The sequence below is a fragment of the Lemur catta genome, chromosome 6 (assembly GCF_020740605.2).
Source record: "Lemur catta isolate mLemCat1 chromosome 6, mLemCat1.pri, whole genome shotgun sequence".
NCBI lineage: Eukaryota > Metazoa > Chordata > Mammalia > Primates > Lemuridae > Lemur > Lemur catta.
In genome coordinates, this window is record NC_059133.1 from 80393082 (window position 1) to 80408061 (window position 14980).

The 14980-nt window shown below is 33.9% G+C and overlaps 1 protein-coding gene across 2 annotated transcripts in view; it reads left to right on the top strand.

The window, feature by feature from the left end:
• ABCC9 (ATP binding cassette subfamily C member 9) overlaps positions 1-14980 on the top strand; it is a 123983-nt gene that overhangs the window by 4235 nt on the left and 104768 nt on the right. For both annotated transcript variants that reach the window (XM_045554216.1, XM_045554217.1), the window contains exons 4-6: positions 461-622; positions 3266-3407; positions 8350-8471. In XM_045554216.1, coding sequence (XP_045410172.1) covers positions 481-622; positions 3266-3407; positions 8350-8471 — 406 coding nt within the window. In that variant the 5' untranslated portion in view covers positions 461-480. The remainder of the gene's footprint in view (positions 1-460; positions 623-3265; positions 3408-8349; positions 8472-14980) is intronic.

Below are 14980 nucleotides of genomic sequence, written 5' to 3' on the forward strand. Positions count from 1 at the left end.
TTAATGAAATGTTTCAGAAAACTGTGTCCAGCTGACGTTGTTCATTAATGCATTTTCAATGAATGCAAGAAAGAATTTGAAATTACACCATTTTGACCTTTCAGTCATTTAGTTTATTTTTTTCCCATCCTTTTTCTTGATATATTACCATTTTTTATTCTCTAAAATCATTTTTAGTGAGGTACGACTACAGGTAGGATATTAATTATAATACAGTTTCCAAATTAAAATAAAGTATTTTTCTCTGGGAAAAAAAAAGCTATGGAAAAGAGGACCTTATAGCACATGTAAGACATTTAAAAGAAGCCCTCAGGTTACTTTGCCATAGAGTTTCCTATTTCCTCAACTGAAAAAATAAGGGGGATTAATTTTATGATATAACCACCTATTTAAGGCTGTCATCTTATGAAAGAGTTTAATAATAAGAAGGGCTTTTCTTTCTCATTTCTCACCCTTTTAGAGTAAACCATATAAGAAGAAATGAGCTTTTCATTCTGTGGTAACAACATCTCTGCATATGATATCTACGGTGGTGTGTTAGAAAACCCCTGCTTTGTGGATGCACTCAACCTGGTCCCTCATGTCTTTCTGTTGTTCATCACTTTTCCAATATTGTTTATTGGTAAGTAATCTAATGTCCTATAATACACCCCCTAATGTTTCTGAGGCTTATTAGTGGCTTAGATATGGGATAATGCTGACTTAATTTCTCCAACATCAAAGCTAATGTGTAAGTCTATGAGAAATGAACAAGCAAGTGTTTTGTGTTTTCCAATTATATATTTTTGGCATGTAATATTTCATAGGTGAAATGGCAGTTGCATGCCTGCTCATGAATGGCCTTTAGGTAGCAGTAGTAGTTGTTGAAAAAGTAGGAAAGAGGTAATCATATGAAATAGAGCTAAAGCATTTGTTGAGCACTCACTTTGTGCTAGCTGAAGGGAATGAAAATGGGTAAGACAGAGTTCTTGCCTTCCAGGAATAGTCTAATGGAGTAGATGTGTCAAAGTTAAGAGAAATGACTATGCCACACTGTAAGCCAACTTACAGGTACAGGAACAAATTATCCTGGGCATGAACCTGCTAGAACAATGAACTCTTCTTGGGGCTGCCAGGGAAGGTTACATATAGTAAGTGACATGTTTGGGGACTTGGAAGATTCAGAATGTGCATATTAAAGTGGGAGTGATAGGTTGTGTTTTAGGTAGAGAGAGCACATGCACAAACTATTTGGAAAGAAATTAATAATACAGTCTTTCTTATTATTTCACAGTTTACATATACAAAATCCAATTATTTAGGGCAATTATTTATAATTTTTGTAACTTCCTACAAACAACCAAAATAAACCGTTTAACTTTTTTAAAATTATAAAATATTTTCATATAAAAAATGATGAAGATTCATATAATAAACATCCTTTGAACCTACCACCACTCACTCACCTTAAGGAATATAATAGTAAGAATGAAAGACACTCCCTCTGCGTACCATTTCCTGATCTTGTTACTCTTCCCACGTCCTATCTTGTCATAGGAGGTTTCTGTTTTACTATTTTAAATTATTTGTGTTTAATTTTCCCATGCATGATTTTGCATGGGAAATAAGTGGAAAAGGTATCAGACGGATTTTCTTAAGAAAACTAGGATAATTTAATGATCTGCTTAGAAGGTAGGTTTGAAGATGATTTGTAAGCTTTTACTTATTTATTTAACAAACATTAATTGAGAGGATACTATGCACTTTGCATTCTAACGGCGATCAAAGAATTTCTGTCATATGGTATATACTGAGGCCAACATAGCTCTTGGCATATATTTATTTTAAATGCAGACACTAAATGTACTGGGACCAGAGTGGCCATATGTAGAAACACTAGTCATTTTTTATGTGATATTATTTGTAGGGTATTAAGAATGCCCTTTGGCCAAAAGTAGAAAAATAAATATTTTTTACTGTTAATTGTAATTAATAATTTATTTTTGACATTTAATTAATGTCTTGAGAGCAAGGACTGTGACATTCCCTTTTGTATCCCTAGTATCCAACACAGAGCCTGACAACCAGGGTATGTGAATGGAGTGGAATTGGAACAGACATTGTCAAAGGGAAATGGAGTAAAATGCAGACTGCTCATTTATAGCACTGGCTACTTAAGTTAGTGAAGGATCATAAGTAAATATTAAAGAAGTATCAGGTACTAGGAAAATTATAATGTTGCAAAAAAGACACAAAACTTGCCTGCAAGAGTTTATAACATAAAGTTCCAGTAGAATATATTAACTGTAACTAACCTTCCGATGATGAAGTCAATTTGGAAACAACCAACACGTGAATCAACTTTCTTTTCAAAGAATATTTCAAGGGTCCCTTTTGTCTGTACAGAAATTCCTTCCTGTAATATTTCAAGCACAGATCCCTATGTATTCTTGAAGTTTATTGGGCTTGTTTTTTTTCTTCAAGTAGTGAATATCCGTTTTTCTACGTTTGGCCACAGGCCATTCTTAATGACCTGCAAAAAATTGAGAAAATAAAGGAACAAAAGGAGACAAAAGTAGAGTCCTTTCCTAGCATACCATATGTGAAGTGGTATTATTCTACCTGTAGTTTTGGGAGGAAACCATTAAAATTTTACTAAAATGTAATCTGAATTTTTTTCTTCAGTGATGAGCTAAAGGTAGACCTATAATGTTTTTGAGCCTGCTTGAAAAATCATCAATGAACAAACCTTAGCTTTCTTTGAGAAAAGTTTGATATCACTTGTTAAATAGTGTTGCTCCAGTCATAAGCAATAATTTTTCTTATATGATATGCAAATGATTAAGAGTTGACTCAACTAATGCGTCCTGTAGTTCATAACCAAATATGTCTTTTTTTGGTTATGTCGCCACAGATGTCATGTTTTGAAAGATTTTAGATACCAAATTTCTTTTATTATTATCATAAATTTGTTTTTTTTTGAATGAATCAGAAAACTATCAGGAAGAGCTTCTGATTAGCATGAGTTAAAACCATATTGTCATCTACAGTTGGTGTTATTCCTGAGCAACGTAACAAATGTCAATGTGTTAGCCTAGGCAGTCTTGAAAACATTAATTGAAATTGTTATTTTTTTAACATAATGAAAATAGACCAGGATTTCCATGGCTACCCTAGAAAGCACTAATGTTTCAGGAGCCTCTCCCAAAAGCTTATCATAATATAAGTTATTTCCATGATTAAAATTGATCCTTTTGTTTATCTCTTTTTAATTTTTTTTTTCCAGGATGGGGGAGCCAAAGCTCAAAAGTACAAATTCACCACAACACATGGCTTCATTTTCCTGGACATAACCTGAGATGGATCCTTACCTTTGCTCTCCTATTTGTGCATGTCTGTGAAATAGCAGAAGGCATTGTTTCAGACTCGTAAGTGACTCGATGTACATTACACCATTACAGTATATTATGCCAGTGGGTATATTGATATAGCAGCTAAGAGCATATCAAGTCAGGCTTAACTTTTGGGGTGTAACCCATTAGGAATGACAGCTGTCATCCATTTTATATGATAATCATGTATTTTGTCTGTATTTTTCTGTTGCTACATATTTCTTTCGGATCTCTGACATGCTTATTCATGTACTTTATATTCTTGGCTCCCTGACCCATGTCGCCCTTGCAGAAAGTTCTTCTCTCCTTTTAAACATTTCAATGCTTAATTTATCTTTAAAAATAGGTATAAATAGAAAGATTGTCTATATTGATATATAGCTCTAAATAGCTATATATTTACATATTAATTAGTTCTCAGATGCTTCAGTTTATGTTGTAAAAAAGCAAAAATAGATGAGGTGGGCATTAAAAAAGTTCAAGAACTAGTGAGGACAGAGCCACAAACTAAGGGAAAGTGCGCAATTACTTTAAAATCAAAATTTGTCATGAAATCCATATTTTTGAAGAAATTTTGTCATTCTTATAAAAGAAGAAGTTTGTGTTAGGCAGTTAGAATATAATGAATTGTATTTGTCAACTTTAAAATAATCTGGGGAAAATATTTTTCATATATAGTAGCAAGATAAACCCAAGTAGTAGGAAATTTTTCATTATGAAATTGTGCTAAATTACCTTTCCCTGAAGGCTTAATATGAGAAAGCCTTTAAAGTCTTTAAAAGGAAACTTTCAAAATAATTTTCTTCTTATCTAGTAAGAACCTCCGCTGACATCTGTTTATGTTTTTCTGTTGCAATTAGCAAGGAATGAAATTTCTAAGCTTTCATCATAGAGCCAACTATTTTGTAATATATTATAAGGGTTCGTTGCAGATATGAGCATGTCTTAATTTATGATAAAAAGAAAAATCAGGGACTCATTAATATATGCCATCCCTCAAAGCATTTAGCAGCTTAATTGGTTATTATCTTATTGATAACTGTTTAAAACCTTTTGGTGTATTTGTACTAGCATAGTCAATTCTAGTTTAATTTTTTTTATTTCCTTAACATTTAGTCTGACTCTGTATGTTTCTACGTGTATGTGTAAAGTGGAAGACATTAATAGATCAGTCCAATATTTCTCAAAAACTTGACATCATATGGGTAAGGAGGGCTCTTCCTTTCCAGCCTCATGGTTGATGAGATTCAATAAGAGACTTGGAAATCACAGACTGAACTAATAATGATAATGACATATGCTAATAGTGGATGCTTGTTTGTAGTGATAGGGGTACAAGACAGGCAAAAATATACCCTTGATCTTGTGCTGTGCTCTCCCACTCTAATTTAGACTTCCTCTTCTCATTTTTATCCAGGCTTTTCAAAAAGTCATCTTCCAGTTACTTCCAAACCCAAAAGTTTAGTTTCTTTTCTCTCTTGCCCTTTCTTATTCTGGAAACTGCTTCTACAAGAATCTCCGTGATCATTAATGACACTTTAATGGATACCTTTTTGCCTTTATCATAATTATTACTTTTGACACTGCTGATCATTCCTTCCTTCCTGTTTTTAACAAAATTTTTATGAACTATTCTTTACTCAATATATAACAAATGCTCATTATAATTAGTGAAACAATGCAACGGCTTCACTAATTGAATATATGATTTTCATTTTTAGTAATACAAACAAGTAAAGCAATTAATGTTTTTTGGAACATCGTTATCTGTTTTGTACAGGTTTTTGTTCTCCTTTTTATTTCTACCTAAACAATCTGTGATTCCAGTTTAAATACTCTCCTAGGTATAGGAGTCATTTTCCAGTTTGCTCTTTAGTTTAATTTGATTGGTTTATTATTAGAGCATGTAGTTTATAAAATGATTACTTTTTGGAATTTATTAACATTTTCATTATAGTCAAATATTTGATTATTTCGAAAGTATTTAATGAGTATTAGAAAGTAATATATTTACTTTTGTAGGAGACAAAATTTTATTGAGTTTACTGACTGCATTACTAAAGTCCCATATGTTGGTTATTTTGGTACTACTGATCAAATTCTAAAAGTAGTGTATTAAAATCTTCATAATTGTGTTAGTTTTAATTTTTATTATTTTCTCATTTTTGAAATTATTCTTTTGACCTTCACGATGTAATGCTTTTTAAATTTTCTTTCTAACTTTCTGACTAAAGATTTTCTGCTCTAATGTGGTAGATGAGCTCCTTCCAAGCCATTGAGGTCTGAAAACCATATTCTAAAAACTAATAGAGCTTAAGGAAAAAATAAGGATGGGAGACCACTCAAAACCTATGCAATTCTTTACATAGAGAACTAACAAAATGATAGCAATTCTAATAAAAAATGCTAGCATTGCTAAAATACATGTTAAATCCCTAAAAAAGAAATGCCATAATAAATATAAAACCTTACTGTAGCTGCTGTTATCTCTATTAATTCTTTACAATTACTTTCATTAATGATGTTTTGTCACTCTTTTTCTAACTTCTTGAATTGACTATTAATTTATTATAATTATTTTTTACTGAATCTGTTTAAGGTTATAAACTTTCTTCTAGGTATGGTTGTGACCACATTTTACAGTCCTTGATAAGGAGTGTGCTAATTTTTAGATTTTCTAAATATTCAGTAAATGACTTTTGGATTCTTCTCTGACTCAATAATCAGAGAATATTGGAAGCTTTTTCTAATGTCTGTGCTGATGAAATATTTATCTCCTACTTTTTCTCTTTGACCATTTTGAACTATTTATGGGAGATGGTAGGTGGTTTTTAAGTGCTACCATACCACTTTGAAATATTTGTTACCATGTCTATAATGATTCAAATTATATCACTGATCATCTCCCAAATCTCTTCATATATTTACCTATTAGACAAATCCCTTTGCATATTTATTAGACACCTTCACAATCCTCACATCTCCACTGAAACTTACTTGCTTCCTCTCTCTACTCTGCTCATCCTCTTAATATCTTATTTGCTTACAAAACCATCCACCTGGACATTATATTCTACCTCCCCATTGCCATCGTCTTCACACTCTAACACTATTTAAGTCCTGTCCATTTTAACAATTGATCTTTTCCATGTTCATTATTTCCTATATGTTATTGCTACCAAAACTTAAGCCAGGTCTTCATCATCTGTCGTACCCGTGGTTTCTTAATGGTTTTTCTTCATTCTATTTCTCCCCCTCCACAAACCCACATGCACCTATTAATTCCCTCATCCACATTCCTGCCAGAGTGACCTATTTAAAATATACATCTGAGGCCGGTCGCGATGGCTCACGCCTGTAATCCTAGCACTCTGGGAGGCTGAGGCGGGAGGATCACTCGAGGTCAGGAGTTCAAGACCAGCCTGAGCAAGAGTGAGACTCCGTCTCTACTCAAAAATAGAAAGAAATTAACCAGACAACTAAAAATATATAGAAAAATTAGCTGGGCACGGTGGCGCATGCCTGTATTCCCAGCTACTTGGGAGGCTGAGGCAGTAGGATTGCTTGAACCCAGGAGTTTGAGGTTGCTGTGAGCTAGGCTGACGCCATGGCACTCTAGCCCAGGCAACAGAGCGAGACTTTGTCTCAAAATAAATAAATAAATGAATGAATGAATAAATAAAATACACATCTGAGCATATCACCTACCTGTTAAAGTGTTTCAACTTTTTGCAAGAATTGATTCTAGCCCCTGACCATGGTATACTAAGCCTTTCATGATACATCTTATCTTAAACTTTCTATTTCAAGAATATTAAACTACTTGAAATTTTGAACATGTTACCCTGTTTCATGCTTCTATATATTTGCACGTTCTCTTCTCTCTTTTTAAAGTGCCCATTTTCCTGACCAGTGGGTGGCTTTTTATGTTTCAGTTCCCACCGTCAATCTTGCCTCTTCTGAAATGACTTCCTCAAATGTCTGCTTTCCCCCAATCTTGAACTGGTCACTCTTCTCTATACCATTTATATATTAATATATATTCAAGTAATTTGCGAAAAGTTAAATGTTTTACTCTGTGGCATTATTAACGCAACTGGAATTGAGGGCTGTCCACCATGCACATCTGATCCTATCATATCTGTCCACCATGCACATCTGAACCAATCATATCTGTGGTTCACCTGGAGCTCCCGGCTGCCCTCAGTGAAGCCTAGTCCCCTAGCAGTTGCACTGAAATGCTTGCAATATCCTTGAACACATCCGGACTCTGCCTGGAATGGTCTTCGTCTCTTCTTCCTCTGGGTAGCAGTTCCTCATCCATAAGGTCCCATTTTAGAAGTCACTTCCTTTACAAAGTAAAGTTTCTCTGTCACAGACACAATCCCTGTGTGCTCTCGCTGTCCCTTCACCTGTGTTATAATTTCCTATTTGCTATTGGTATCCCCAATGGACTCTAGATTTTGTGACCTCTGACACTGTATTTATTTTGTTCATTGCCGCATGCCAGAAACCTAAACTTTCTGGACCAGCAAATACATTTGCATTGAATGAGTTAATGAGAATGGAGAAATCGCTGAAGACCATAAAGTTTGGGAAAACTGTCGAAGGAATAAACATACTTTTTGCATTCATTAGAATTCAGATTCAGTGGACTGTTTTTACTTGCTTTACCTGGTAAATTATTTCAGTAGTTCTGCCCTTCAGTATAGGAGCTATGTATTTGTTTTTGTTGTAAGCATTTTAAGGTATAGTTTGCTGTGTTTACTCAGCCCTACGTGTTAGGACAAATGCTTCGTGCAGAATTATGTCTTTCAATACATTCTTCCCTTATGCATTCTTTTAGCAACTACTACTGCATTCCGTATTTTAAACACCTTATTGCTAAGAGACAGTTTTAATGAAAACACTGGGGGAAATATGAGGAATTATCTGGAGCCCTCAGCTCTAGACACTGACATTGTACTGCTCTTTGCAGACGGCGGGAGTCCCGGCATCTCCACCTCTTCATGCCGGCTGTGATGGGATTCGTTGCCACTACAACATCGATAGTATATTATCATAATATTGAAACATCAAATTTTCCTAAATTACTTTTAGGTAAGTATGATCAAGTTTTTTTTCCCTCCAAGAGAGTTATTTACTTTTCTTTTTCCTCATCATAAATACTGTCAGGGTGGGTTGGGAGTGGGAAGCATGGGAAAACCACAATAATTCATTCTGTGGTCACCCAATAAAGGTCGGGTTGAAGATCAGCTGAGTTGCTCTAGTCTGGGCTGTTAAATTTCATTCTCTCAGAATATCTGTTCTCCAATACATGCCCTCGTGGTGTGTCATTTTATGGAAGTGGACGGAGTGTGCTGGTCTGCTGGCTCGCGGAAGTTGTATTCTAAGGATTGGAGCTCTTGTGAGGAGCTGCTGCACCATGCTGCCCCGTGAACAAGTCATCTCATCCAATTCCATGTTTCTGCCTCTGTGTTGGAGTCCTGAGGCATTTTCCAAAGGCCCAAGCCTTTCACTGATGCTGTGGGATTGCCACATTTCCCAAGAATTGCTGTGGAGGCATCAGGGGTCTTTCTGCAGCTGAGTATGCTTCATAGCATGATGGAAAGTTTGCTGTCCTGAGAAGCAGCTTCCTCCAGACACAGCCTCCCACATTGGCATCGTCACTGAGGTTGCCTTATTAGCCCCTCTTTCTTCCTTGTCCTGTGGAAATCAGAGACCATCTAAGATATTCTGAATTTTATTTTTGCCTTAGGTCAAAATAATATAATGCTTACCAGTTAGTTAGATTCAATACTCTGACCCATTGTTGTATTCCTTGGTACACTGTACATGTTTCGTAAAGCGATGAAGGTATGGAACATGGATCATGGGTGGACTTCAGGGGCCTGTGAACCTCCTAAAATTGTAGGCAGAATTGTGTGTTTGTGTGAACGAATGCTTAGTTTCTGAAAGTTCATAGATTTCAATTGATTGTTACGTAATGAAAATGACATTGACTACTGATACAGAAATTAGGTGAATAAATCATTAAAACACATAAATAGTATTTTATTTATTTTCCCAGAAAACATTAATATTTAAAGTAGGTGTATGGAAAGTACTAATTATTTAATTCTATGTTGTGTCACATTACATGATCAGGCAAAGGCAATCTAATAAAAAAGGTAGACAAAAGTAAATATTAATTTAAAGGTCTTGTCAAAGTCTGAATTGTCTTAATGGAAAGCTCTTTGGTAGAAAATGAGAGGCAGACATTATGACATGTGTGTAAAGATGCCAAAAAAAAAAAAAAGAAAGAAAAGTGACATTTACAACAGGTATCTGGAAAGAAAAATATATCATTTGAATTCAATATACTAGATATACATTTTTGAAAAATTGATAGTGATAGAAAGGTTGTAAAATGTAATTAGAAAGGGATGCATATATTAATATTTTGAAGGAAATGTGATCTTGGCTATAATTGTTACGTAGATGTAAGGCAGAGGGCATAATTTGATCATATTTCTCAAAGGACTTATAAAGATAAAAGAGAGTCTAACTTTCTCATTATTTTAAGAGAAAAACATTTGAACCTAAAAAAATTATTCTTATTTTAAAATCACAAAGCTACAAAGTAATTTGTCCCAACATATCGTTATTGAAATCACCAAACATACAGAAAGTTGAAAGAATCATGTGAATTTCTATTTACCTATCACCTAAATTCTTCAATTTACATTTGTTCTGTTTGTTCTATCAGGTCTACATCTTTTTAGCCCTCTGTCCATTCCTGTATCCATCTTAGTTTCAATGCATTTTAAAGTAAGTTGCAGATATTAGTATGCTTCACCCCTGAACACTTCATGCATGTCATTAACTAGAGTTAAATATTTACCATTCTTTTTGCAAGATGATTTTACATATATGAAATATACCAAACAGAGATCTTAATTTGCTACATGCATACACTTGTATATAACACTGTCATGACACAGCCATCATCATCCATGCAAGTTTTTTCTTCCTTCCTTCCTTCCTTCCTTCTTCCTCCTCCTCCTCCACCTCCTCCTCCTCCTCTGTCTTCCTCTATTGCCCAGGTTGGAGTGCAGTGGTGTCATCATATCTCACTGTAGCTTTGAACTCCTAGGCTCAAGAAATACTCTTGCTTAGGCCTCCCAGGTCCTTGGGATCACAGGTGTGCACCACCACGCCTGGCTCATGCAAGTTTTCTTCTGCCTCTTCCTAGTCAATCACCACTTTCACCTCCACCCTCCAATATCTGTTCTGATTTTTCCCCACCGTGGATTAGGTTTGCCTCTTCTAGAACTTCACATAAATTGAATCACACACTATAAACTCTTTTGAATAAGGCTTCTTTCTCTCAGGGTGATCTTTTGATGCTCATCCTTTGATTTTGTAATTGTTTGATAGTATTCCATTGTACGAACATACCGTAGTTTTTACATTCTCGTGTTCATAGACATCTGGACTGTTTCCATGTTTAGACTACCATGAAAAAAAGCTGCTATAAACATTGTTGTACAAGTTTTTGTGTGTGTGTGTGTGTGTGTGTGTGTGTGTGTGTGTAGCTATCTTTATTTATTTCTCTTAGGTAAATACCTAAAAGTGAAATTGGTGGGTTATAGGGTAGGTAGGTAAATGTTTATATTTGTAAAAAACTGACAAATCTTTTCCCAAATTGGTTGTGACATCTTATATATTCACTAACAATGTGTAGCAGTTCCAGTTCCACACGTTCACCAACATTTGGTGATTTTGGTTTTTCTAATTTAGCCATGCCAGTGGGCTGTACCGGTAACACATTGCAGTTTTAATTTGCATTTCCCTGATAACTTATGACATTGAACACTTTTTGATGAGTTTATTGTCCATTTGTTATCTTTGTGAAGTGTCTATTCATATCTTGTGCCCATTTTTATTGGATTGCATTTTTATTACTGAGTTGTAGGAGTACTTTGTATGCACTAGATACTAGTATATCATCATATATATGTTTTGAGGATATTTCCTGACTAGTCGGTGGCATGTGTATTTATTTATTTAACAGGGTCTTTTGATGAACAGAATATTTTCATTTTGATGTAGCATGATTTATCATTTCTTCTTGTATTCAGTTATTAATTTCCGAGTCTTAAGAAATCTTTGCTTTCTCTTAAAAAAATATGTTCCTGTTCTATTTTCCTGTTTGCTTTTAGATGCTTTATAGTTTCAGTTTTTATTTTTAGGACTATGATCCATTTTAAATTAATTGTGTATATGGTATAAGGTCGGTGTCAAAGTTCTTTTCTTCCCAAGTGGATATCAACATGTCTCAGCACCATGTGTGGGATAGACTTTCCATTTCCCATGAGATCCCTTTGGTACTTCTGTAAAAAAATTCAATCAAATGGCTATTTAAGAGTGATCTATTTCTTGGCTCTATTTTCTGTTGCTTTGATCTATTCATGGATTTTCATGCCACTACCATTTTTTCTTGATCATGATAGCTTTAGAGGTCTTGAACTCATGAATTATAAATCACATAACTTTTTCCTTTGTTTTTCTCCCAGGATTGCTTTGGATATTCTAGTTCCTTTGCATTTCTATATATAGTTTAGAATCAGGTTTACAATTTCTACAACAAAAAATCCTGGTGGGATTATTATGGGGATTGCATTGAATGTATAGAACAATTTGGGATAGAATTGGCATCTTAGCAATACTGACTTTCACAATCTATTCTTCATTTATATAAGTCTTCTTTTGTTTCCCTTAGCAGTGTTTTGTAGTTTTCAGTGTAGAGGTCTTGCATGTGTTGTTAAATTTATTGCAAGGTATTTTTTGTGTTTGTTTTCCTTCTGCTATTGTAAATGGAATTGTATTTCAAATTTCATTTTTCAGTGGTTTCTGCTATGTATTGATTTTGTATATTGACCTTATATCTTGCGACCTTGGCAATTCACTTACTACTTCTAGTTATTGCCTTGCAGGTTTCAAGGGATTTTCTGTATAAATGAACATGCCATCTGCAAATAGGGTCATTTATTTCTTTTCAGCCTTTATAATGCTTTTCTTTTTTTTTTCTTGCCATATTGCCCTAGCTAGGACCTCCAGTAAAATGCCAAATAGACATGATAAGAGTGAAATCCTGTCTGATTCCTAATATTAGGGGAAAAATGGTCAGTCTTTCATAATTAATTATGCTGTTAATTATCGGTTTTTCATAGAAGACCTTTATCTGCTAAGTTCTCTTCTATTTAAAGGTTTCTTAGAATGTTTTTTAAAATCATGAATAGTTCTTGAATTTTATTAAAGTTTTTTCCTGCACCCACTGGAAAAAATATATTTCTGTTAATGTGCTAAATTGCATCAATTGTTTTTCAAATAAGGTAACAATGCATTACTCTGATAAACCACACATAGTCGTGACATGTATGCTAGATATGGCTAAATTTTGCTTGTTAAGGTTTTTTATATTTATGTGGTAGGCGATATTAGTCTGTTATTTTCTTGTAATGTCTTTGTCAGGTTATCATATGCTGGATTAAACTGGCTTCATAAGATGAATTGGAAAGTATTCTTTCTTTCTCTGTTTTCTGAAAAACTTTGTGTAAGATTAATTTTATTTTTTCCTTAAATGTTGAATAGAATTCACCAGTGAAGTCTTATGGGCCTGGAAGTTTAACTAAGGAAGGATTTTAAATTATGAATTTATTTCTGTATTAGGTATAGACTCTTTAGAATATCTATTTCTTCTTATGTTAGTTTTGATAAGTTATGGTTTTCAAACAATTTTCTATTTCATGTACATTTTAAGATATATTGTCATAAAGTTGTTCATGATATTCCCTGATTATCCTTTTAAAGTATGTAGGATATGTAGGAATAACTCCTCGTTCTTTCTCAATATTAGTAATTTGTGTTCTTCTTATTTTCTTGATCCATCTATCTAAGGAAGCTATCAATTTTCTTAATCTTTTCTTAGTAAACCTATTGAGTTTGTTCATTTTATCAAGTGTTCATTTTCTGTTTTATTGTTTCCTCCTCTTATCTCTATTGTTTTCACCATTTATTTATTTATTTATTTTGGTGGTTGTTCTTTGTTCTTTCCCTGGCTTTTAAGAGGGAAATGCAGGTAATTTATTTTGGACCTTTTTTTCTAAAATGAATATCTAAAGGTATAAACTTTCCTCTAAGTCTTATTTTAGTTGTGCTCCTTACATTTTAAATATGTAGTATTTTCATTATAATTTAGGTAAAATATTGTCTAATTTCCCTAGTGATTTCTTCTTTAACATGTGGATTATTAAAAATGTGTTGTTTAATTTTGAAATATTTGGGGACTTCTGGATATCATATTGTACAAAAAGACCCAAAGATTATCTCCATTATCTTTGTGCCTGGTGTTCATACCCCGTATGATCTTCTCCCCTTGAGTGAGAGTGAGACCTGCGCCTTGTGTCTAGCCAATAAAGTATGACATAGAGTAAGGCCTCGAATCAGTTGAGCCTTTGTTGAGATTGCAGCCGCCCATCAAGAACTGGATTGGAGCCTGGGGAGACCCTGGAGAAGAGAATCCAGTGGGCCCATGTTCAGACTCCTGAACCATGGAAACTGTGAGATAATAAGTGTGTGCTGTTTTAAGCAGCTAAATTTGTAATAATTTCTTAAGTCCCATAGAAAAAAATAGGCTTATTGTTCTTGATTAATTTAATTTTATTGTGATCAGAGAACATACTCCATATGATTTTTGTCGTTGTAAATTTATTGTTCTTTGTTTTCTGAGTGAGCATAGAGTCTGTACTAGTACCAATGCACTTAACAAGAATATGTATTCTGAAGATGTGTGTACTTGATATTTGGAATAAATGTCAAATCGTTTTATAAATATCAAATAGTATGAGGTAATTGATAGTGTTCAAACCTTTTAAGTCTTCATTAGCCATATGCATAGTTTTGATTGGTTTTCTGAAAAATTGACACTTTTATTGTTAAGTCTTTTTTTATTTCTGATAATATTCTTTGTCTTGAAGTCCACTTTGTTTGATATAAATATAGCTACCCCAGGTTTCTTATGCTTACTGTTTTCATTGTATGTCTTTCCCATCCACTTATATTTAACCTACACTTTCTAGTATTTAAGGTGAATATCTTTAGGTAGCATAAAATTTGATCTTTTTTTTTTTCTAAAGTCTTTCTGACCATCTCTGTATTTTAAGCTAAAACGAGATATACATTTAGTTCATGCGCCAATGTACAGTTATTTTTCACCAAGGAAATTGTGATCACCCTTAACCTTTCTAGCTCTGATAAGCGTTGTCCAAACTGGATTGTCTTATATGTGTTTTAGAGTTCTTTCTTATACCATATTCATTTGTACCAACCTCTATTCAAAGTTCAAAGTAGACTGAATCCTTGCCAACACATTTCTGCTTCCTTCTATATTTGCTGCAAAATGCTGGTTGTGGTTTTAAGACAATGTGAAATCTGCCTTTCTGGCCTATTTGAGGTCTGGGTTTGCTCTGTAAGATCACTGTTCTCTGTGCTCTGTGAATGAGCATGGTGTGTTAAGTCATTTGGATAAGAAAAGTCACTTACTACTTGAATGACAATCTGTGAAA